The sequence below is a fragment of the Hemitrygon akajei genome, chromosome 7 (genome assembly GCF_048418815.1).
Source record: "Hemitrygon akajei chromosome 7, sHemAka1.3, whole genome shotgun sequence".
NCBI lineage: Eukaryota > Metazoa > Chordata > Chondrichthyes > Myliobatiformes > Dasyatidae > Hemitrygon > Hemitrygon akajei.
The window spans coordinates 127,265,606-127,292,115 of record NC_133130.1 but is presented as its reverse complement, the minus strand read 5'-3'; the positions used below and the strand labels follow the sequence as shown (position 1 = coordinate 127,292,115).

General features: G+C 42.6%; 1 protein-coding gene across 2 annotated transcripts in view; it reads left to right on the top strand.

Moving 5' to 3' along the window:
- Positions 1–26,510, top strand: part of chfr (checkpoint with forkhead and ring finger domains, E3 ubiquitin protein ligase) — a 93,841-nt gene that overhangs the window by 46,769 nt on the left and 20,562 nt on the right. For both annotated transcript variants that reach the window (XM_073051926.1, XM_073051927.1), the window contains 6 exons: positions 2,281–2,443; positions 4,356–4,507; positions 12,931–13,050; positions 18,817–18,900; positions 20,691–20,761; positions 21,643–21,730. In XM_073051926.1, the coding sequence (XP_072908027.1) occupies positions 2,281–2,443; positions 4,356–4,507; positions 12,931–13,050; positions 18,817–18,900; positions 20,691–20,761; positions 21,643–21,730 (678 nt within the window). The remainder of the gene's footprint in view (positions 1–2,280; positions 2,444–4,355; positions 4,508–12,930; positions 13,051–18,816; positions 18,901–20,690; positions 20,762–21,642; positions 21,731–26,510) is intronic.

The following is a 26,510-nucleotide window of genomic DNA, read 5'->3' as shown; positions in this document are numbered from 1 at the left end:
TGTAGCAAAGCAGCCCCAAACCATGATGCTTCTTCCACAATACTTCACAGTTGGAATGAGTTATTGGTGTGTGGTGCCCTTTTTCCTCCAAACATAATACCAAAAATTTCTACTTTTGTCTCATCTGTCCACAGAACTTTGTCCCAGAAATGTTGTGGAACAGCCAGATGGTCTTTTGCTAACTTGTGACATGCAGCAACATTTTTTTTGGAGAGCAGTGGTGTCCTTGTTCAGTGTTTTTCTTAAAGTGGACACTTGAACAGAAACTAGCAAGTTCTAGGTATTTCTGCAGATCTTTTGCTGTTACCTTTGGGTTCTTTTTCACTTCAGCATTGCACGTTGTGCTCTTGGCGAGATCTTTGCAGAATGCCTACTCCTAGGGAAAGTAGCAACAGTACTGAATTTCCTCCATTTGCAGGCAACTTCTCTTACTGTGGACCGATAAACACACAGGTCTTTAGAAGTGTTTTTGTAGCCTTTTCCAGCTTCATGCATCTCTACAATTCTTCTTCTAAAGTCCTCTGAAAGTTGTTTTGATGGAGGCATGGTGCACATAAAACAGATCTTTCTTGAGAAGAGCAGGCTCTGTTGGTAGCCTGACTTTGTAATTTTTATAGGGCAGAGCACCTCTACAACACACAGCTCCAATCTCATCCCATTGATTTGAATACCTGACTCCAAATAGCTTTTGTAGAAGGCATTACCCCAGAGATTCACATACTTTTTTGAAACTAGACTGTGAATGATTAAACAATGTGTTCAATAAAGACATGAAAACTACAATTGTCTGTTATTAGTTTAGGCAGATTCAGTTTGCCTAATATCATGACTTGGATGAAGATCAGACCCCATTTCATGAGTAATTGATGCAGAAAACTAGGAAATTAAAAGGGTTCACAAACTTTTCTTGCAACTGTACATTGGCAAATAAATGTCAATTCAAGATTTTGCCTCACAATCCTAGTCAGAATTGTGGTGTCACTATCCTTGCTGGTTTCATTTGTGTTTACATTTCCTATACAAAACAGAAAGCAGCATCCATCATCAGGGACCCCCACCACCCGACGCATGCTCTCTTCTTGCTGTTGCCATCAGAAATAAGATACAGGAGCCTCGGGACTCATCACCAAGTTCAGGAACAATTACTATCCCTCAACCATCAGGCTCTTGAGTAAAAGGGGATAATTTGACTCAACTTCACCAAAATGTTCCCACAACTATGGACTCAATTTTCAAAGGACCCTTCATCTCAAGTTCTCAGTATTTAATGCTTATTTCATTTTTGTATTTGCACGGATTGTCTTTTGCACTCTGGTCGGTGTGGTCTTTCATTGATTCATTATGGTTACTTGTCAGTGAATTTACTGAGTATGCCTGCAGGTTGTTGAATCTCAGGGTTGTCATTGGTGATACATACCGTATGCACTTCAATAATTTACTTTGAACTTAGATTTGATACAAATGATGTATTTCACTGTACAATTCAAAGAACATCACAAAAGCTAATCATTAATTTCATATATTGGTCTTTCTGAGATTGGAACAATTATTTCATTTTATTTATGAAGTGTGTGTGTGTATATATATATATAAAATTACATACAACCCCTGGGATTTTCCTCTAGGCATACTCAACAAATCTTCAGGATAATAAGTTTAACAGGATCAACTGAAGTGCCAGAGATGACAAACTGTGCAAGTGCAAATATAAATAAATAGCAATAACTAATGAAAACATGAAATAACAAATAAGATCATTGGTTGTGGGAACATCTTAATGGATGGGCAAGTAATGCAGTTATTCCCTTTTGTTCAAGAGCTTGATGCTTGAGGGGTAGTAACTGTTGGTGTGACTCCTGGGGCTCTTGTACCTTCTGCCTGATAACAGCAGTGAGAAGAGAGCATGACCTGGATGGTGGGCATCTCTGATGGATGTTGCTTTCCTATGACAGTGTTTTATGTAGATGTGCTCAATAGTTTGGAGTGCTTTACATGTGATGTACTGGGCTGAATTCACTACCTTCTGTAGGATTTTCTATTCGAAGGCAATGATGTTTCCACACAGCCAGTCAGTACACTCTCCAATTGACAACTATAGAAGCTTGACGCAGTTTTAGATGTCATGCAACTTGCTGCATTATTATATACTTGCTTCAGTTGCCTTAAGATTTGTTTGTCCAAGATGGAATGGAAAGGAATTCATCAAAAGTGACATTGAGCCATGTAGGAGTTGTAATAATCAAACTTGTGATATTTTTTACACTCAATTCATTATTTCAGAGAAATGTCGCAGTGGAGATGAACTCCAAAGCATGGATGCTAGAAATAAAATTACCCACGACATGTTACAGCCAAAGATTAAGCGGTCATTCTCCGATGAAGAGGTCAGCTCTGAGGATTTTCTGGAACTGTCAGACGTGGACAGTGAATCATCTGACATTAGGTGGGTGTCGTACTTTATCTGTAGGAAGGGGATGTCCACGTCGGGTAAGACAGTAACTCCCGAGGTGTTGATGGATTTGGCTAGTGGTCATGACTTTGAATGTCAACTGTGCTGGAATATTGTCTGGGTCTTGCTGATGCAAATGTGGGTTGCTCAATTTTCAGGAGTTGCAGACAAAATTAAATTCTGTGCGGTAATAGAATGTGGAATAGTACGTACAGGCCCTTTGGACCATGCTGTTGTGCCAATCTTCTATTATACTCTGAGATCATTCTAACTCTAACCAGCTTCATTGTTTAGTACCAGATCCATTGTGGCCTACCCTTTAGTCAACTGGTCTAAATCTTTTCTCTTAAGGAGGAACCAATCAATGTTGTGGAAGTTGAAGTCACCCATGACAGCAGCCTTGTTATTTTGGCACTTCCCCAATATTTGCTGTTCAGTGTCTCTGTTGTGAGTGAGAATACTCCCAATTGCCCCCTTCCTATTTCTGACTTCCACCTACTCTGACTCAGTAGACAATTGCTTTGCAATGTTCTCCCTTTCTGTAGCTGTGATACTATCCTTGATTAGCAATGCCTCTCCCCGACAATTTTTACCTCCCTCCCTGTCCCTTTTGAAACATCTAAAGCCCAGACCCAAGATTCCATCGATTTAAGTGCCAGGCCAAATCAGAAAGGTCAGGTACAGGCAGAATGGAGACAGCGGTTCCTGTCCCCAGAGTGTATCGAAGTGGCAGAACCCTATGCTTGGACAATGGTTTAGGCGCAGGGCCAGATTGAAAAGTTCAGGGTGTCAGAGCCTGAGGTGAGTGACAGGCTAATTCAGTTTGCTGCCCTGCTCTGCGCTGAACTAATGGTCTAGGGACTGACTCCGTTCAGAACTTAATTTGTTTATGTTTATTGTTTGCATGATATGTTTTTCTTTACACAAGTAATTTTTGGGTTCCTTTTCTTTGTGACTGTCTGTTAGGAGACGAATCTCAAGGTTGTATAAAGTATAGTTTGATAATAAATGTTCTTTGAACTTAGAGAACATTCAGCAGACTATCTTGTGACAGCCAAGTCTCTGTAATGAGCGGTGTTGTAGTTCCATGTACTGATCTCCCTTGTTAATTTAAATCATCAACAAACATAGGCGATCAAGGTCTCTTGTGACCATGATTGTTCTCAGCAAATTTTTCTACAGAAGTGATTTGCCATTGCCCTCTGGGCAGTGCCTTTACAAGATGGATGACCCCAGCCATTATCAAAACTCTTCAGAGCTTGTCTGCCTGGCCTCAGAGGTCGCATAACCAGTACTTGTGATATGCACCAGCTGCTCATGGTTGTAGTCGGTGATGATTTAAAAAAAACGTCTTTGCATAACATTACCACTGCTCATTTTCAGTGTGTTGTGGAGAGCGTTCTAATTGGCTGCGTCTCCTTCTGGTATTGTTGGTGGGGGGGAGGGGGGCTACTGCACAGGATCGAAGTAAGTTGGAGAGGGTTGTAAACTCGGTCAGCTCCATCACAGGCACTAGGCCTCAGAAAAGTGACATCCGTCATTAAGAATCCCCACCACCCTGGACATGCCCTCTTCTCATTAACTTTAGGAATGAGGTACAGAAGCCTGAAGGCACACTCAACAATTCAGAAACAGCTTCTTCCCTTCTGCCATCCGACTTCCGATTGGACCTTGAACCCATGAACTCCACCTCACTTCTTTTTTATTTCTGTTTTTGCACTATTTAATTTTGCAATTTAAAAATGCATATACTTAATTTACAGTTTTTTCATTATACTAAGTGCTGCTGCTGCAAAGTTAACAAATTTCACAATATATGCCACTGATATTAAACCCGATTCTCTTTCTGAAATGCTTTGTGTAGAATTCCACTTGCTGCTTCATTTTTCATTTTGTCTGTTTTCAGTCAGCCATACGTTGTGTGCCGACAGTGTCCTGGATACAGGGCCGACAACAATCAGACTACTTTCTTACCAAGTCAGCACAGTGGAGCCTGTGAGTTGCCAGGCTTTAGAGCAACTGGTGACGCCCCCTCAACCTCTACCAGTACTCTTGTCGGTAAGTGTCCATGAGCCGCAGTGGCTGTCACAGTTAGGGTAGTATTGCATTTACAAGACTGATATCAAAGGAGGAGATGAAGCATGAGCATAAGTCAGATGAAGACTTTTAGGGTAATAATCAGCAGGTTGGGTGATATCTGTGGAATGACGTGCAATTAAGTTTTTCAGGTTTGTTGCAGTGGTCCTTGTGTGAGAGAGAGAGGAGAGGGAAACAGACTGGGCCATGTCATACTGTTGGACAAACAATTGCAGATCATGGTCTGTCTTTGGGAGCTTTGCCAATGCTTGTATGGTGGGCGGTAGTGGGCTGATGCTTTCTGCTGGAACAGGTGGGGCAAGAGGGGTGTGTTGATACTTTGCTGGTGCTTGTGTGTTTGGGGGGGGGGATAATTTTTCTCTGTCATTCATTCTTTGGGGTTTTCTGTCTCATGGTGTCTGTGAAGAGTAAGAATTTCAGGTTATATACTGTATGAATTCCCTGATAGTAAACAAGTGTACAGGGAGAACAAAATGATTGTTACTCTAGATCTGATGCAGCGTTAAAACACTTGGCATGAAATTACAACAAGTATAATTATAAAAGCAGAATGTACAAGTATCTTGAGTATGGCCAAGAAAGTAGCATCCATCAATAGGGACCCCCACCACCCAGGTCCATGCTGTCTTACTGCTGCCATCAGGAAGCTGGTACAGGAGCCTCAGGACTCGCACCACCAGATTCAGAAAAAGTTATTACCCCTCAACCATCAGACTCTTGAACCAAAAGAGTAGAATGAGGCCATTTGGCCCATCGAGACAGCTCCACCATTTCATTATGGCTGATCCATTTCCATCTCAGCTTCAATTTCTTTCCTTCTTCCCATATTCCTTCAAGCCCTGACTAATTAAGAATCAAACAACCTCTACCTTAAATATACCCAAAGATCTGGCCTCCATGAATTCCACAGATTCGCCACTCTGGCTAAAGAAATTCCTCCATCTCCATTCTAAATGCATGTCCTTCTATTCTGAGGCTGTGTCCTGTGATCTTGGACTCCCCCGCCATAGGAAACATCCTATTCACATCTACTGTCTCAAGGCCTTTCAACATTTCCTAGGTCTCAATGAGGTCACCCCTCAGTGTTCTGAATTCCAGTGAGTACAGGCCCAGAGCCATCAAACGCTCCTCATGGTAAGCCTTTCAATCCTGGAACCATTTTCGTAAACCTTTGAACCCTATCCAATGTCAGCATATCTTCTCTTAGATAAGGGGTCCAGAACTGCTCTCAATCATCCTCACCTGTGCTTTATATAAATGAGTTTATATACTGTACGTTGTACATAAAGTGACACAAGTACAAAAAGAATTTGGGTGGAGGTGTTGATCAGCCTGACGGCCTGGGGGGGTGGGGGGGAGGCAGTCTAGTGGTCCTGATGGTGCTGTGTAGCCCTTTCCCTGATGGGAGTGGGGCAAACAGTCCATAGGAATATTGCTGGCCTTTTGCCAACACCATTCTGTATATACAATACTGTACAAAAATTGTAAAAATAAATTCTGTAAAGTGAAAATGCGATGTCAACATTCATTTTGAAAGAGCTAGAATATAAATGCAAGTACATAATGATGAAGCTTTATGAAGCACTGGTGAGGCCTCACTTGGAGTATTGTGAGCTGTTTTGGGCCCCTTATTTAAGAAAGAATGTGGTGACATTGGAGAGGGTTCGAAGGAGGCTCACAAAAATTATTCTGGGATTGGAGGCTCGTCATATGAAGAGTGTTTGGCTCTGGGCCTGTATTCACTGGAATTCAGAGCTATGAGGGGGGTGACCTCGTTGAAACCTATCAAATGTTGAAAAGCCTCAATACATAACTGTATTTCCATGTTATATTGACTGTCCTTTTGTACATATTATTTATTATAAATTGCACATTCATATGGAGACGTAACAATGACTCTCTTATATGAAGGATGTAAGTAATAAAGTCAATTCAATTCAAAGCAGTGGATGTAGATAGGATGTTTCCTATAGTTGGGAGGGGGGGGGGGGGGGAGTCTTAAGACCAGAGGACACAGCCTCAGAATAGAATGGAGATGGGGAATTTATTTAGCCAGAAAGTGGTGAATTTTGTGGAATTCATTCCCACAGGTGGCTGTGGAGGCCAGATCAGTTTCACTTGTCTTTCCAAGTAATCCCAGACAAGCCTCAATGATGTTGAGATCAGGGCCCTATAGAGGCCGTACCATCTGTTGCAGAGCTCCTTTGTTCTTTTTGCTGAAGATAGTTCTTTATGACCTTGGCTGTGTGTTTGGGGGTCATTGTCCTGGTACAGAATGCAGTTGGGACCGATCAGACCTCTCCCCGATGGTATTGTTGATGGGTGAGGATATGGCTAGGCTAGGCATAGCTCAAATACCATCTACAGATTTGCTGATTGTAGGTAGAATCTCAGGTAGTGACAAGAGGGTGTACAGGAGTGAGATATGCCAACTAGTGGAATGGTGCCGCAGCAAAAATCTGGCACTCAACGCCAGTAAGACGAAAGAGCTGATTGTTGATTTCAGGAAGGCTAAGATGAAGGAGCACATACCAATCCTCAGAGGGATCAGAAGTGGAGAGAGTGAGCAGCTTCAAGTTCCTGGGTGTCAAGGTCTTTGAGGATCTAACCTGGTTCCAACATATTGATGTAGTCATAAAGAAGGCAAGACAGTGGCTATACTTTATTAGGAGTTTGAAGAGATTTTACATGTCAGTCAATACACCGAAAATTTCTATAGTTGTACCATGGAGAGCATTCTGACAGGCTGCATCACTGTCTGGTACGGAGGGGCTGCTGCACAGGACCGAAAGAAACTGCAGAAGGTTGTACATCTAATCAGCTCCATTTTGGGTACTAGCCTACAAAGTACCCAGGACATCTTTAGGGAGCGGTGTCTCAGAAAGGCAGCATCCATTATTAAGGACCTCCAGCACCTAGGGCAGGCCCTTTTCTCACGGTTACCATCAGGTAGGAGATACAGAAGCCTGAAGGCACACACTCAGTGATTCAGGAACAGCTTCTTTCCCTTTGCCATTCCGATTCCTAAATGGACATTTAGTTTTGGACACTACCTCACTTTCTAATATACAGTGTTTCCGTTTTTGCACATTTTTAAAATATCTATTCAATATATATATAATTGATCTACTTGTTTATTATTATGTTTTATTTCTCTCTGCTAGATTATGTATTGCATTGAACTGCTGCGGCTAAGTTAACAAATTTCACGTCACATGCCGGTGATAATAAAACTGATTCTGATTCTGCTTGTACTTCTCAGCATTGAGGATTCCATTAATTCGAACCAGATCACCAACTCCTTTTGCAGACCTGCAGGGAAGCTCCGCTGTGCTTCACTGTTGGCTGCAGGCGCTCATCCATGCAAAGCTCTCTAGCTCTTCAGATAAACTGCCACCTGTTTGAGCTAAAAATTTCAAAATTTGACTCGTTAGGCCGGAGCACTTGCTGTCACTTGGCTTTGTTTCCACATTGGAGGAATGGCTTTTTGGCAGCAACTTTCTGACAAAAACTACCTCTGACAAGGCTTGTCCAGACTGTTGAGATGTGTACTTGGGTCCAGTGGTTTCTGAGTTCAGAGCTGATAGCTGTGCTGGACTTCAGATTTAGAAGGAATGTTAGTTTGACCTATTTCTCATCTGCTGTTCTCAGTTTTCGTGATTGACCTGTTTCTGGTCCTCAAACTTGCCTGTTTTTTTTGTGCTTCTTCTGAAGACCTTGGTCAGCACATCTTGAAACTCCTGTCTGCCACTATCTTTCTGCTTTAAAAGAGCTTGCTGATGCATGATGACACCTTGTGTCTTGTTGCTGTACTCACTCTTGCCATAGTGTAAGAATTGATGATTTAAAGGTTAATCTGTTACGTCTGCCATACCTTCGCCTGTTAGTTTGTTTGTCCTTCTCCCAGTTTGACTCCTTCTACACCTGTTTCTGTTTTAGTGAATCAATTTAGTTCATTCAACTCATTATGTCATTGATCATTAGCATCCTGCTTGTTTGTTTAATCATGCACTAGCTGAAATCTGAGGCCTCCGTTGGTCAGGGTCAACCATGGGTATTGTGTCCTTGTCTAGATACGCAAGCCAGAGCAGTACGATATGGAGAGCAAGCTTCCCCCTTTCCACGCAGCTGATGAGCCCTAAGGAACGGCAGAGACCGATACAGTTTGGCACCATCGGTGTTGCAGGAGTTGCCAGTCAACATTGACCTCAATGTAGGATCTGTCTTATGGACTCCAGCTCCAGACTTTTCCCCTGGGAGTTTACTCCGAAAGCCTTCTCAAACCTCTTCTGCCTTGCAGCTATACCAGTTCATGGAGATCAGAGATCATCTTCTAGATCAGTTGCTAATCACAGCTGACAAACTCCATCTGCCCCAAGCGCCTGGTTTTCAGATGCCAGTAACCTACCTTTTCCCCTTCTCTGATCAGTAGAAACAGCTCTGCTAGGCTTAGTAGCTAAGCCACACATGAAGGCCAGGAGCTGGATTGGTTGTCAGAGGCTATTTGTGACCGATGTCATTAGAGCATTTAATAGATAGTGGGAGCTTGTCCCCATTACCACCCCCTGACTATAGCAACTTTATGTTGCAGCTATATATGACCCTGATCAGACCCCTCTTGGAGTACTGTGCTTTGTTCTGGTCGCCTCACTACAAGAAGGATGTGGAAACTATAGAAAGGGTGTAGAGGAGATTTACAAGGATGTTGCTTGGATTGGGGAGCATGCCTTATGAGAGTAGGTTGAGTGAACTTGGCCTTTTCTCCTTGGAGTGACGGAGGATGAGAGGTGACCTGATAGGGGTGTGTAAGATGATGAGAGGCATTGATCGTGTGGATAGTCAGAGGCTTTTTCCCAGGGCTGAAACAGCTAGCAGGAGAGGGCACAGTTTTTAAGGTGCTTGGAAGTAGGTACAGAGGAGATATCAGGGGTAAGTTTTTTTAAAATGGTGAGTGTGGTGAAGGCGTGGAATGGGCTGCCGGTGACGGTGGTGGAGGCGGATACAATAGGGTCTTTTAAGAGACTCCTGGACAGGTACATGGAGCTTAGAAAAATGGAGGGCTATGGGTAACCCTAGGTAATTTCTAAGATAAGGACATGTTTGGCACAGCTTTGTGGGCCGAAGGGCCTGTATTGTGCTGTAGGTTTTCTATGTTTCTATGTTAATATTTTGCAAAATGAATGTCTGGAAGTCTAAAGTTTGCTCTTTTCTACTGACATACCAGTGCAGACGACAAAAAATAAACATTTAAAACAAAATTTATATTAAAGCTAAGACTTTTGCGCAGTACTGTATGTTATTGTTGGTGGGTAGATTGGTGCAGCTGATTTTTTGGTCAGTACTAACTTCCTGTTGTCAGTCACAGTCTGTCATTTTCTCAACTCAATTTCCCTTTTCTTAAGTGTTACCCGAGCATTTGGGTTTGTGTTCCTTGGAGGAAATGCATTAATCAATTTTAGAGTGATTTCAAGATTCAGAATATATTTATTACAGTACAGTCGGCCCTCCTTATCCGCGAGTTCCGCATGCGCAAATTCAACCAACCGCGAATCGAGCAAACCCAGAAGTGCTCTTCCAGCACTTGTTGTTGGAGCATGTACAGACTTTTTTTCTTGTCATTATTCCTTAAACAATGAAGTATAACAACTATTTTACATAGCATTTACATTGTATAAGGTGTTATAAGTAATCTAGAGATGATTTAAAGTATACGGGAGGATGTGCGTAGGTTACCGTGGATCGGGATCGAAAAAAATCGGAAGTTCTCTTACTGAGTAAGTTGGAACAAATACATCCGGTATTATTTAGCGTCAGTTAGTCAAACGTTTGTCTTAGTATATAGTATATATTTTACCTTTCTATACATATAAAATGCTTAAGAACGTATGTTTCAGCGCTGGGCTTGGGAAGTTCCCGAGTTTGATCCAGTGACAGACCGCTCCCGAGTGCACTCTTCACCATGTCGGGTTGATGTGGAGGATCAAAACCCCAAAATCCAATAATTAAACTACTGTGTTGCTTAGTAATAATTGTAGCTTTCATTGAGGCAGGGCCTTTCTCCCGATGTAGCCTAACACTTTTCCAATGACCGATGTTGTTTCACCTCTTTCCGATCGCTTTATTATTTCCACTTTATTTTCAATCGTGATTATTTTCGTGAACAGAAACACTGCGGATTCAGAGCTCCGCAGCCGGGTCCTAATGTCCACCGCACTGAGACAGATTAAATAAGGTCTAGGGTTCCGCTGGGTCCTAAGGTCCACCGAATTGAGACAGGTTGAAAAAGGGACTTGAGCATCCGTGTTTTTGGTATCCGCGAGGGGTCCCGGTACCAATCCTTCACGGATAAGGAAGGCTGACTGTATGTTTGAAGAATACAGCTCTGAGACTTGTCCTCCCAAGCAGCAAAAATTGAGCAAACAATGTGGAACATCAAGCCGATGGTATTCAGTTTAGTCCGTTCAGCACAGTGCTAATGCTAGCCCATGCAGGCCACAGTACATTCTTTGCCAAAGCTCACCAGTCCACATGGATTGCCCGATCAAACCACTCAAAAACAGCAAAAAAAAGTAACCAGAATCCAGAAACACATGCAACATGAAACTCAAAGCCCCCCAAAAGCAGTCCACTGCCTCACCAATCAATTCTGGCAATGTGGATCCCAAGACTCCTGCACTTTCCTGTGACGGCAGCTAGCGAGAGGAAAGCCGGTCAAACACTGGCAGATGGCTCCAAACACCCAGCTGTCCTACGCTCTTGTCTTTGCCAACCTCTACCTTGCTCAACCTCTCAACTGGAGAGAAGCAGAGGAGTCAATCATGGGCTGTGCCTTCAGCGTATAACTAAGATTTTATCATTATAAAAGCTAAGCTGTTAAGGTAATTGTTATTTTAGTAATTTCAAGTTCAAATATAATTCATTCAACAATACATGAATACCCATGAGTATAGCCAAACAAAACAGTATTACTCCTGGGCCAAGGTACAAAGAGTCATGCACAGCACAAAGCACATCAGACAGCAATCAGGTATAAGATATCAGTAAAATAGTCACTCAAAAAATGCATAGTCAAGTCTGAGTGCATGAATGTTGCAGCAGTTTGCATTCAAACACAATACAGCTTGTCTTCTAAAAGTGAGCACTGGGGACAGCACTGACTCCAGTCTTGATGCTGTGCCACACTGCCTCCAGTGGAGCGTGTATGTATGTATGTGCACACACATTCTGCGCACGCAAGAAATAGAACTAAATTTATTAATAACACTATTTAAAAACTTAAGGTAAACAATGACTGCAAACAATGAAGAGGCGAGTGAAGGCGAGTCTGTGTTAGGGCTGAGTACAAGAGCAAGGTTGAGTGAGGCATGTTCAAGACTGAGTCGACGTGGAGGAGATTCAGAGCTAGTCCACCTAAACCGAGAGCAAGGTTGGATCAATCTAAGCATCTGGCCGATTTGGAAAGGTCAGGTACATGCCAACACGTGGCGGTGGGGTCCTGGTCCAGAGTATATTGATGCGACAGGGCCCGGATCTTTGAACAAGGAGCGATCCAATGTTTGGATAATTTAAATGCTGGGTCAGATGGGTTGAAAAGGCAGAGTGTCGACCAGACACGAGAGTTGTGCAGATTCTGCTTGCTGCTCTGAGATGTTTATTCTGCTATGTGGTGAGCTGAGGCTGTGGGCTTGCTGCAGCTGCTCTGGGCTTCGTGCCTGAGGACTCACTTTCATTCTAAATGCTTTTCATTGTTTGGTTTTTCTTTCCTCTCTCTCCTACATTGGTCTGGGCATAACATGTAACAAAAAACAACATTCAACAATTAAAAATAATAAAATTTGCTTAACTACATAAATATCAGCATGTATTTACAGTGTAAACAGCATTAGGAAAAAGCAGTTTAAAGTGTTGACAGTGCAGTGGTTTGTGGGGGGGGGGTTCTCGCTAGAATAGTTGATCAGATTAACTGCTGGGGGGGGGGGGGGGTAGAAACTTAAGACAGTGTGAAGTTTTTGTTTAATAGCCCTATAGCGCCTCCCAGAAGGGAGCTTTTGGAAAATAGTTTACAGGGTGGGTAATGTCTGCAATTATTTTTGCTGTCATTTCTTTGTACAAGTTCTGCAGTGATGGTAGATTGCTATCTTATTTTTACACCATTTAAATAATACATATTAAATATGTGTACTTCAATTTGGATTATACTTAATTTAAGAATAATTTCTTGCACTGAAATGAGTGATCAGTTGCAGCGCCAAACTTTTCCTCAGATAATCAACAGTCAGAACAATGGTTTGTATGGAGAAGCCATGTTTTCTGGTTTTGGTGTAACTAATTTTATGTCCAAATGTTCTAACCATCTTTGTTGTTTCTCAAATTTTTTAAAAAAGCTGTCCAAGAGTACACCTGCCCTGTCCGGGGTCCTCATACGATTTGCACTTGCTGTTTCCAACCAATGCCTGACCGGAGGGTGGAACGTGAACAGAATCCAACCATTACACCTCAACAATGTATGTGGTTAGCTGCAGTATTGTCAGTCCTCGTTCCGAGTGGCTAGTTTAATCTTGTTTTGCATCATCACTTACTTGTTGCTCTTCAGTAAAGAAGGAATTGAGTTAGAGGTTGGTAATTGGGGCAGCACAGAGTATGCCAATTAGCGTAACTCTTTACAGTGTCAGCTGTCCAAGAAGACCACAGCTTTGTCAATGGGTATGGAGACTTGCATGTCTCAATGACCTGGGGAGCTGTGTTAGCTGGAGTCAGGGCTTTGTCCTTCGGTTCTTGTTAGGATCAGCCATGCCAAACAGGTAAAAGGGTAGAGGTTAGACTGAGTGGTCTACAGGTTCAGGGGTTCAGGTCAGGGCCAACAAAATTGTTATGGAAACAGCAATGAAGAATCCTTCTACATCTGAGTGTGACAATGTTCCTGAGTCTCAACCTGGAAGCTATGACTGACAGTAGTGAAAACCTAGAGGAAGCTACTGACATGATGAAGGAAGCCCTGAACACCACCAGAGATGGTGGATCTTCATTGCTGCCCCAAACGCCAGTAGCAGAAAGTATGTTACAGCACCAGTGATCAGTAGATTGTGGTTTCATTCTTGCTGCTGTTTGTAAGAAGTTTGTATGTATGCTCCCCCGTGACTGTATCGGTTTCCTCCAAGTGCTCAGATTCCCTCCCTCATTCCAAAGGTGTATGGCTTAGGGTTAGGAAGTTCAGACATGCTCTGGCACCCAAAGCATGGTAATACTTGAAGACTGCCCTGAGAAAATCCTCAGGCCGTGGGTTGTTAACACACAGCTACGCACTTCACTATATGTTTCAATGTACCTGTGACAAATAAAGCTAATCTTCAATTGTGGTACCTGACAATTTCCTTGTCAAGTTTTGTCCAGGTTAAACGTGCCTTGAACAGGACTTCGATTTGCTCTTAACTGAAGTTAACTTTTAACACTTTAGACAATTGAAAGTTCAGTGCTTTCTGTTCTTAGTTGTAAATAGTGATTGTGATTTTGGCCTTCATAATCAGGTGGCCAACCACAGTTGCACAGCAAAGGTAACATACCCATCAACCCACTGAGTTTGTATCAATGATCAGCTACCCATCTACATGGTAGTGATGGGTGGGCGGCACAGTAGTATAGTGGAACCCCTGCTCTAAACTTTACAGTACAGTTGACCTGGGCTTAATTCCTGCCACTGCCTGTAAGGAGTTTGTGCATTCTCCCCGTGAATGCGTGGGTTTCCTCTGGGTGCTCTGGTCTCCTCCCACAGTCCAAAGATTTATCAGTTGGTAGGTTAATTGGTCATTATAATTTGTCTTGTAATTAGGCTAGGATTAAATCATAGAAACGTGGAAAACCTACAGCACAATACAAGCCCTTCGGCCCATAATGCTGTGCCAAACATGCACGCACTTTAGAAATTACCTTGCGTTACCCATAGCCCTCTTTTTTTCTAAGCTCCATGTACCTATCCAAGAGTCTCTTAAAAGACCCTATTGTATCCACCTCCACCACAGTCACCAGCAGCCCATTCCACGCACTCACCACTCTCTGCCCCCTCCTGTTAACCATTTCAGCCCTGGGAAAAAGCCTCTGACTATCCACATGATTAATGGCTCTCATCATCTTACACACCTCTTATCAGGTCACCTCTCATCTTCCATCGCTCCAAGGAGAAAAGGCCAAGTTCACTCAACCTATTCTCATAAGGCATGCTGCCCAATCCAAGCAACATCCTTGTAAATCTCCTCTGCACCCTTTCCATGGTTTTCACATCCTTCCTGTAGTGAGGTGACCAGAACTGAGCACAGTACTCCAAGTGGGGTCTTACCAGGGTCCTGTATAGCTGCAACATTACCTCTCGTATGCCTTCTTAACCAAAGAGTCAACCTGTGCAGCAGCTTTGAGTGTCCTATGGACTTGGATCCCAAGATCCCTCTGATCCTCCACACTGCCAAGAGTCTTACCATTAATACTATATTCTGCCATCATATTTGACCTACCAAAATGAACCACCTCACACTATCTGGGTTGAACTCCATCTGCCACTTCTCAGCCCAGTTTTGAATCCTAGTGATGTCCCACTGTAACCTCTGACAGCCCTCCACACTATCCACAACACCTCCAACCTTTGTGTCATCAGCAAATTTACTAACCCATCCATCCATTTCTTCGTCCAGGTCATTTATAAAAATCACAAAGAGGAGGGGTGTCAGAACAGATTCCTGAGGCACATCCTTGCAGGATATGACCCATCTACAACCACTCTTTGCCTTCTGTGGGCAAGCCAATTCTGGATCCACAAAGCAAGGTCCCCTTGGATCCCATGCCTCCTTACTTTCTCAATAAGCCTTGCATAGGGTACCTTATCAAATGCCTTGCTGAAATCCATATACACTACATCCACTGCTCTACCTTCATCAATGTGTTTAGTCACATCCTCAAAAAATTCAATCAGGCTTGCCAGGGACAACCTGCCTTTGACAAAGCCACGATGACTATTCCTAATCGTATTATGCCTCTCCAAATGTTCATAAATCCTGCCTCTCTGGATCTTCTCCATTGCCAACTACTGAAGTAAGACTCACTGGTCTATAATTTCCTGGGCTATTTTCTCTTTCTTGAATAACAGAACAACAAAAAGATCTACAACCCTCCAGTCCTCCAGAACCTCTCCCATCCCCATTGATGATGCAAAAATCATTGCCAGAGGCTCAGTAATCTCCGCCCTCGCCTCCCACAGTAGCCTGGGGTATCTCTCGTCTGGTCCCAGTGTGTTATCCAACTTGATGCTTTCCAAATGCTCCAACACATCCTCTTCCTTAATATCTATATGCTCAAGCTTTTCAGTCCACTGTAAGTCATCCCTACAATCGCAAAGATCCTTTTCTGTAGTGAATGCTGAAGCAAAGTATTCATTAAGTACCTCTGCTATCTCCCCTGGTTCCATACACACTCTTCCACTCTCACATTTGATTGGTCCTATTCTCTCACGTCTTATCCTCTTGCTCTTCACATAGTAGTTGAATGCCCTGGGGTTTTCCTTAATCCTGCTCACCAAGGCCTTCTTGTGGCCCCTTCTGGCTCTCCTAATTCCATTCTTAAGCTCCTTCCTAGCAAACTTGTAATTTTCTAGATCTCTATCATTACTTAGATTTTTTTTAGCCTTTCATAAGCTTTTCTTCTTGACTAGATTTACAACAGCCTTTGTACACCACGGTTCCTATACCCTACCATCCTTTCCCTGTCTCATTGGACTCCACACAAATTACAGAACTCCACTCAAATATCCCCTGAACATTTGCCACATTAGCACTGTATATTTCCCTGAGAACATCTGCTCCCAATTTATACTTCCATGTTCCTGCCTGATAGCTTCATATATCCCCTTACTCCAATTAAGCATTTTCCTAACTTGTCTGCTCCTATCCCTCTCCAATGCTATGGTAAAGGAGATTGAGTTGTGATCACTGTTTCCAAAATGCTCTCCCACTGGGAGACCTGACGTCTGACTAGGTTCATTTCCCAATACCAGATCAAGTACAGGCTCTCCTCCTGCAGGCTTATCTACATATTGTGTCAGGAAACTTCCTGAACACACCTAACAAACTCCACCCCAGTCGAGGGGGTTGCTGGGCGGCGCAGCTTGTAGAGCTAGAAAGGCCTCTCCGTGCTGTATCTCAATCAATAAATCTGTGTCAATCCTGTACTAATCCCACTTCTTGCAGTTCTAGTGTGACACAGCACTGGAGGTTGGGATTGATGCCGAGTTTGGAGACAGCCGTTCTACCAGCTCCACCACTATACCGTTTCTGTATGACTAATGTGAATTAGGAGAACTAATTGGCTAACTACTTGTAGGTTTCATTCAAGGTCCTGAGTTCAAAGTAAATTTATTATCAAAGCACATATATGTCACCATTTTACTTACTGCCCAATAAGCCACTGGCATTCAGGGCAGCAATGTAGGTCCTCCATCTCTGGTGGCGGTCAGGGCTTTTTCACATCAGTAGCTTCCTCTTTTTTTTCATAACTCAAATCATAAGTCCCAGCTGGAGAATCAAGAATACCGTCACACTCAGATGTGGGAGAAATTGTTGCCATTTCCGTAACAATTTGTTTTTGATCAGTCAAGGTTGCTAGCCCTGAGTGAACCCCTGAACCTGGAGGACCAGTGCACCATTCTTAGTCTGGCCTCTACCCTTTGGCCTTTTTGGCATGAGTGACCCTAAGCATAAAGCCCTGAATCCAGCCAGTGTAGCTCTCTGGGTCATTGAGACATGCAAGCCTCTAAACTCCATGGCAAGGTTGTGGTCCTCTCACCATATACTACCCTGAAATTCATTTTCTTGCGGGCATTCACGGCGGATACAAAGAGACACAATGAAAATATTGCATGTAAAGATGGAAAGGTTGAATAGGGTAGGACCTATTTCCCCGGAAACAGAGGAGAAAGAGAGATTTGATCGAAGTGTACAAAATTGAGGAGTATATAGATAGGGTTAAAGGAAGCAGGCTTTTTCTACTGAGGTTCGGTGAGACTAAAGCTAAAGGTTATAGGTTAAGGGTGAAATATTTAGAGCAGGGGTTCCCAATCTTTTTATGCTATGGATCAATACCATTAAGTAAGGGGTCCATAGGCCCCAAGTGGGGAACCTGGTGGGGAATGTCTTCACTCAATGGATGGTGTGAAATGAGGAAAGAGCTGCCAGCAGAAATGGTGGATGCAGATTTGATTGCAATGCTTAAGAACAGTTTGGATGGGTACATGCTTGGAAGGGGTATGGAGGGCGATGGTCCAGTTACAGGTTGGTGGGACTAGGCAGAATAGCAAGTTAGCATTGACTAGATGGACTGAAGAGCCTGATTCTGTGCTGTAGCACTTAAGTACAAAATTATAAAACTGGGGCTCACTAAATAAATGAATTTTCATCTGATCGAAAAGCAGTGAACTGCAAATGCTTCAATTAGAAGTGGTGAGATTTCAGTGAGGTGGCTCTGGAGTTCAGCTTTTAGTTTGAGAGAACCCTATAGAACAACACTTCAGAAGGCTACTCGGTTCATGCTGCAAGCACCAGCTCTTCAGAGCTGGTCAGTTTCTGTTTAATCCCCAAGGTCTTGTAACTTTTTACCCTTTTTTACATTTCTATACAAGACAATGAGACGGAGTGAGGAGTTAGACCATTCGGCCTGTTGAGTGTGCTCTGGCATCCAATCATGGCTGATTTATTTTTCTCTTCACAGTCCCAGTCTCTTGCTTTCTCTCCATATTTTTTGCTGCTCCTACTAATCAAGGAAGCAGCACAATAGTGTTGTGGTTAGCCAAACAGTACCAACGACCCACCGCTGCCTGTAAGGAGTTTGTACATTCTCCTGGTGAATGTGTGGGTTTCCTCGGGGTGCTCTAGTTCTAGTTTCCAAAGACATACCAGTTTGTCGGTTAATTGGTCATTGTAAATTGTCCCATGATTAGCAATCAGGGATTGCTGGGCAATGTGACTCGAAGGGTCAGGAAGGCCTGTTCCAAGCTGTATCTCTGCAAATAAAGCCTATCGACCCTTGCTTTAAATATGTCCAATGACTTGACCTCCACAGCCACCTGTATCAGAGCAGAGGTTCCCAACTTTTTTTATGCCATAGACCATTAAGCAGGGGGGGGTCCCTGAATTAGAGAGACTATTTGTTTAATTAGTCCTTTTAGTATTATAGTTATACAGTCTGGTCAACAGGTAAAAATGAAGTAATGTGTTTTTACATCTCATTTATTGCAGGCACAGTTTGTTTACGGCCTTTCTGCCACATGTACTGGGGCTGCTCTCGAGTAGGGTGTTCAGGATGCTTGGCAAGGTTTTGTGGTAAGTCAAAGTTTCTGTTAAACATTTCTACTTAAAAGGCTTTCTGTTATCATTAGCATCAAAGGGTGGCATGGTAGCGTAGAGGTTGGCACAATGGTCTATAGTGAAGATGACCTGGGTTTAATTACTGCCACTGCGTGTAAGGAGTTTCTACGTTCTCCCCATGACTGCGTGGAATTCTTCCAGGTGCACTGGTTTCCTCCGACAGTCCAGAGGCATACTGGTTGGTAGGTTAATTGGTCATTGTAAATTGTCCTGTGATTAGAGGCTAGGGTTAATACGGGGAATGCTGGGCAAAGAGCTGGAAGGACTGTCTCTCAATAAATAAATAAATCACCTGTATCTCTCACCTGGTCTCGCATAATACCTGCCAGCTTGTACTCCTCCCCCACCACCTTATTCTGGCTCTGTTCCCTTCTATTCCAGTCCTCATGAAGAGTCTCAGCCCAAAATGTCGACTGTTTATTCCCTCTCCATAGATGCTGTTGGACCCATTGAGTTCCTCCAACATTTTGTGTGTTAAATCACTTGCTGTTTGATTCAGATACACACTTGTTAGTAAATTCTAGTTCTTGGTAAATGAATCACTGAATCTGCTTGCAGCAAGAACTATTCAGGATTGTGCTGAGGAGTGGCAGGACAAAACTTTTCCAACAAGATGTTTATCCACCAACCCTTCATCCAGTGGTGTTATCATCACAAGCCCCATCAGAACTTGAATGGAAAGTCGTACAAAAGGAAATGGATTCGGCCCAGTGTTTACATCATGGGGAAAAAACCCTCTCAATCATTGAGCACATCTGCGTGAAATGCTGTTGTAGGAAAGCACCATCATCATCACCAGAGATCCCCCACCAACCAGGCCAAGATCTCTTCTCGCTGCTACCATCAGGTAGAATTCACAAGTGCCTCAGGACTCACACCACCAGGTTCAGGAACAGTTACTAACCATCAACCATCAGGCTGTTGAATAAAAGGGAATAACTACACTCACCTGCCCATCCATTGAGATGTTTCCACAATTAAAGATCTCGCTTTAAGGACTATATCTTGTTATTTCATGTTCTCATAATTCGATACAGTACTATTTATTTATATTTGCATTTGCTCAGTTGTCTTCTATGCTCTACTTGATCTTTCATTGATCCTGTGTACAGTTACTATACCAGAGATTTGCTGAGTTTGCCTACAAGAAAAAGAATCTCAGAGTTGTATGTGGTGACATGCATGTACTCTGATAAACTTTACTTTGAACTTTGAATCTGGTGGAAGGGTAACCATTGATAAGAAACCGGCCCCGACAGCAGATCAGAGTTCAAAAGCGTTCAAATTAAATTTATATCGAAGTACATATACTCTCCCAAGACTCATTTTCTTGAGGGCATTCACAGTAAATACAAAGAAACAAAACAGAATCAACAGAAGACCATAAACAAGATGGACAAGCAACCAATGTGCAAATACAAAAAGCAAAAAATAATAAATAAATAAGCAATAAACATCAGGAACATTGTCCTCGGAAGTGAGTCCATAGGTTGTAGGAACAGTTCAGTTCAGAGGTAGGATCTCCAGCAGTGATTGACTAGCCTCTTGCCTCTCCAAAGCCTTTTCCCCTAAAGGATGGTTCACATTTGGTCTCATTGCATTGTTCCCAAAGCCCTGTTACACTAAGTTAGTTCAGGGATCTGAGCTACAGGGCTGGTGAAGGGTACCTTATATGATCTCAGGACTGGAAGTTTTTTTCTGAGAGTTGAGATGATCCTAATCAATTATGTGACTTTTTTTGGCAGATATAAATTTTGGAGAAAAATGTTTGGATGGAATATTGAACAACAACACGTTTGAATCAGATATCCTGAAGGTAATGTGTAAACAGAAAATCTTTTCTGTAAACTTGAATATAAACTTTACCTTTTTAAAAATAAGTTTTTTAACCTTTGATCAGGGAAGAGTAAATCCATCTGTGACGGTTTAACAAATTGTCTACCAGTCTGTTTGTTTATTGAGATACAACATGGACTTCCTGGTCCTTTGAGCAGCGTCGTCTAGCAATTCCCCAATTAAACATAGCCAAATCACGGGACAGTTTCCAATGACTAATTAACCTACCAACCGGTATGCTGTGGACTATGGGAGGAAACCACGCAGTCATGGGGGAGGGGGACATACAAACTCCTTACAGGCAGCGGCGGGAATTGAACCCTATTGGCAGCTACTGTAAATCGTTGTGCTAGTATTAACCCAGTAAAACATTAGATCTGATGTTCACATGAGCAGAATATACATTTGAACAAGATGGTGGTGAATATTAGCTCGGAATTTGATGTTGTGGTCTTCAAGTTTGGTAATCTGCTTACAGATGTTTCATCACCAGTTAAGGTGACATCCTCAGTGCACGTTTGTTGGTGTTTCTCTCTGGGAGTGCTCACATTTATATAGGCCTCCTCCCCACCCCATTGTCTTGTTTCAGTTCTGATTGGCTACCCCTTTCAATTGACCTTTGAATTCTGTTGGCTCTTAGGGGTTTGCTGGCTCTTAGGAAAGTTGGCGTCTACGAATCAGGGCCAAGGCAAGCGAACAGCAAGCTTGGAGATGTCACCTCGACTAGTGCTGAAACATCTGCAAGCTAATTGCCAAGCTCAGTGAACACCACATCATCAGTTGAACTAGTTGTCAGAAATTCACTTGTGATTATTCTTACTTGACTGTAACTGTAATCTCTCGTGATGTGATATTTTTCAGAATTACCTTGCATCCAGAGGCCTTACTTGGAAAGAGATGCTGCAGGAAAGTCTTTTAGCTCTTCAGAGAGGAACATTTGCTCTGACAGGTATGTTTAATTACAATTCAAACCTTAAAATCATGCTAAAACTAACTTTTCACTTCGTGAAGGAAGCATTGAAGCACTTCTCAAAATGTACTCACCGGTAATCTGTGAGTAGGTGAGGTACATATAGGAAGGAGACTGAAAATCTGGCTGAGTGATGTCACGACAGTAACCTCTCACTCAATGTCAGCAAGACCAAGGAGCTGATTATTAACTTGAGAAGGAAACCAGAGCTAGTCCTCATTGGTGATTCAGAGGTGGAGAAGATCAGCAACTTTAAATTCCTTGGTGTTATTACTACAGAGGGCCTCTCTTGGGCCCAACACAAATGCAATTACAAAAGAAAGCACAGCAGTGTTTGCTTCCTTAGATGTTTGCAAAGATTTGGTATGACATCTAAAACTTTGACAGAGTTCTGTAGATGTGTGGTGGAGAGTATATTGACTGGTTGCATCACTGCCTGGTCTGGAAACACCAGTGCCTTTGAACGGAAAATCCATCACAAATATTCTTGATATTTATTGCCTATTATCGTTTCTTTGTTTTTGTATTTGCAATTTATTGATTTTGTACATTTGTATTGATTTTGTTGTCCCTCCTGTTGTGTGCAGTCTTTCATTGATTCTGTTATGTTTCTTGGATTTACTGGGTATGCCTGCAAGAAAACAAATCTCGGGGTTGTATATGGTACTTGTATGTACTTTGGTAATAAATTTACTTTGAACATAGGCAGCCAGTTTACACTCGGCAAGGTACCACAAATGTCCATAAAATCCTTTTTTCCCCACACTGACTGAAGGGTAAATGTTAGAACATAGAACTTAACACAGGAGCAGGCTGCTTGGCCTACAGTGTTGTGCTGAGCCAGCTAAAAAGCAAATCAAAAACACCTGAACATTAATCCCTCCTACCTACACCAGGTCCATATCCTTCCATCTTCCTTATATGCTTGTTCCTATCCAAATGTCTCTTAAAAGCCTCTGAGGTATTTGCCTCTACTGCCATTCCTGGCATCCACCCTTGGAAAAACTTGCCTCTTCCCCTTGAACCTATTCCCTCACCTTTAATGCATGCCCTCTGGTATTAGACATTTCAACCCTGGGAAACGGATACTCTCTCTCCACTCTGTCTATGCCTCTCATAATCTTGTAAATCTCTATCAGATCTCCCCTCAGCCTCTGGCGCTCCGGAGAAAACAACCCAAGTTTATCCAGCCTCTTGTGATAGCACACACCCTCTAAACCAGACAGCTGTTCATCAAAATACCTGAGTGTATGGACTTGGGTTAATGTTTCATCTAAAAGTAAGTGCCTTGGTGCTGAATTGGAGTACTAAACTGGATTTTGCAGGCATTTCTTAGGATTCAAGACTGTTTAATATCACTTTCAGTACTCGAGTGAAAAGGAGAATGAAATAATTGTTACTCCGGATCTGATGTAGCCCCAAAAAATCCACAATAAAATAAAGAAAACAATAATGTGGTGGGGGGGGGGGGGGAGGAGGAGCAAGAAGCTGGTAACAAATGGTAAAGGGCTGAAGAGGGAGGAATCTGATAGAAGAGACCAAAAAGATCTGGGCTGAGGGAGATAGGATTCCCTCTGAGAAAACCCTTCATACTCTACTCGGAGGTCAGTAGATACATTCAGCTATTGACCTTAGTCATAAAATAAGATTGGCTAATTATTGGGTGCTAAGAGAATAATGGTTTGGGGGCAATGGAACAAGGTTGGACTTATATGATTTGCTGTGTCTTTAACTGAGGGAGCAACTCTAGTGACCCACTCCAGCTCCTATTTCTGATATTTTCCTTCCAGCTTCTCTCATTGTGAGTGAGTTTTCCAATTCAAGATTGTTTGTCATTTCCAGTACACAGGTATAAAGGAGAATCAAATAATTTTATTACTCCAGTTCTGATACAGCACAAAAAAAAACACATTAAGATGAAGAACGTAATAAAAAAATCAGAACAACTTGTATTCATTGGTTGTCCATCATGTCCAACGATGATGGGAAACCTCTACAGGAGAGTTTTTAAAGTGAAAAGGCCATTGCACTGGGGTAGTTCCAGTTTCTCGACCTCAGAAGTCCAGTCCGGTGGTACGAACAAGCGTCACAAAGTGGTGTTTTCTGGGTTGCAGGAAGTGACCATGACGTTCACTGTGCCTTGTCATGCCCTTCGCTGTCTATGGAGATTTGCAGTACCGCCTTCCTGCCCGTTGGATCTCACCGTAGATCTCATCCACCCAGTCCATCAGAGCTAACTTCGCATGCTAGGACGGTCACGACCTTGTGATTACTGGTCCTTTTCCAGCACCTTTATGTATATATGCCCTTGGCGGTGGGTAGGCTAGTTTTGACTACCTGTTGTAAAGCCTTCCTGTGTGCCACAGTGCAGTGCAATACCAAGCAGTGAGACAGCATGTTAGGATGCTCTCTACTGTGCATTGTAGAATGACATATTACATGGATAGGTGTGCATAGTCCAGCTCTCTTCAGCTTTAGAAATCTCTGTTCACTTTAAAACTTTTAGAAATATAAACCCACACAGTTGTTTTCCCAAGTAACTACACAAAGGTCTTGTATATAGAAGAAGCAGAGGTGGAGGGCACTTGAGCCACAAAGCTGTCATCTGGTATTATTGTGGCTTAAATTTTGCATTGGTTTTAATTTCCATGTCTGATTGTGCTTATTGATCCAGCATCTTTCACCCTTTTGGGTTATGAGATCCAATGACTATGTGGGGTCCTCTGGTTTCTTCCCATATTCCAAAGATGTACTGGTTAGGGTTAGTAAATTGTGGGCAGACTATGTGTCGCCAGAAGCATAGTGACATTTTGGACTGTATTGGTGGTTGTCACAGAAATATGGCAGATAGAATTTAATGCACTTCGGTAGGGACCTGAGGAGTGTGGTAGAACAAAGGGATCTGGGAATACAGGTCCAGTATTCATTGAAAATGATGCCACAGGTGGATAGAGTATTAAAGAAAGCTTCTGGTCCATTGACCTTCATAAATCAGTATATTGAGTTCAGAAGATGGGATGTTATGTTGAAGTTGTATGAGACGTTGGTGAGGTCTAATTTGGAGTATTGTGTTCAATTTTGGTCACCTGCCCACAGGAGAGATGTAAACAAGGTTGAAAGAGCACAGAGAAAATTTACAAGGGTGTTGCTGGGTCTGGAGGACCTGAGTTATAAGGAAAGATTGAATAGGATAGGACTTTATTCCTTGAAACGTATAAGATTGAGAGAAGATTTGATGGAGGTATACAAAATTATGAGGGGTATAGATCGGGCAAATACAGGCTTTTTTCCCTGATGTTGGGTGAGACTACAACTTGGAGTGATGAGTCAAGGGTGAAACGTGAAAAGTTTAAGGGGAACATGAGGGGGAGCTTCATTCAGAGGGCCGTGTGTGTGAAATGAGCTGCCAGCGCAAGTGTTGTGTGCGAGCTTGCTTTCATTGTTTGAGATAGATACATGGATGGTGGGGGTATTGAGGGCCATAGTCTCAGTGCAGGTTGATGGGAGTAGGCAATTTAAATGGTTCGGCATGGGCTAGATGGGCCAAGGGGCCTGTTTCTGTGCTGTACCTTTCTATGATTATGACAATGCATTTTGTTGTACGTTTACACATTTTTTATTCCTGCTTATAAATTCTTCCCCTCAAAGTGAAAGATTTCACATGACCTCCCTCCTCCCCCCAACTGTGTGACCTTGCCCCTTCATTATTTAATCTAAATTTGCTTACCTTTTCCATGATTTACCTTCCTATCTAACTTAATACCAGCAAATATCACATTTAAGTCTTTGCTTCTAGTGAAATGTGAAAATGGCCGTTTATTCTTTGTCTTTGATTCATTCTTATACAGCCGTGGAGGCCAATCATTTGGTATATTTTAAACGAGGGTTGATCAGTACTTGATTGGTAAGGTTGTCAAAGGTTATGGGGAGAAAGCAGAAGAATGAGAGGGATAATAAATTAGCCATGACTGGTTGACAGAGCAGACTTGGACTGAATGGCGTCAATCTGCTCCCATGTCTTAAGGTGTTATGCTTAAAGCTACAGTGTTTTTCATCAGAATCAGGTTTATTATCACCGACATGTGACGTGAAATTTGTTAACTTAGCAGCAGCAGTTCAATGCAATACATAACCTAGCAGAGAGAGAAAAAAAAATAAATGAAATAAAACATAACAAAATCAGTTACATATATTGAATAGATTTAAAAGAATGTTCAAAAACAAAAATACTGTATATTTTTTAAGAAGTAAGATAGTGTCCAAAGCTTCAATGTCCATTTAGGAATCAAATGGTAGAGGGGAAGAAGCTGTTCCTAAATTACTGAGTGTGTGCCTTCAGGCACCTCCTCCCTGATGGTAACGGTGAGAAAAGGGCATGGAGGCCCCTGTGTGCTGGAGGTCCTTAATAATGGATGCTGCCTTTCTGAGACACCCTCCCGAAAGATGTCCTGGGTACTTTGTAGGCTGGTGTCCAAGATGCAGCTTCTTTCGGTCCTGTGCAGTAGCCCCTCCGTACCAGACAGTGATGCAGCCTGTCAGAATGCTCTCCATGCATGGTACAACTATAGAAGTTCTTGAGTGTATTTGTTAACATGCCAAATCTCTTCAAACTCCTAATAAAGTATAGTCGCTGTCTTGCCTTCTTTATAACTACATCGATATGTTGGGACCAGGTTAGATCCTCAGAGATCTTGACACCGAGGAACTTGAAACTGCTCACTCTCTCCACTCCTGATCCCTCTGAGGATTGGTATGTGTT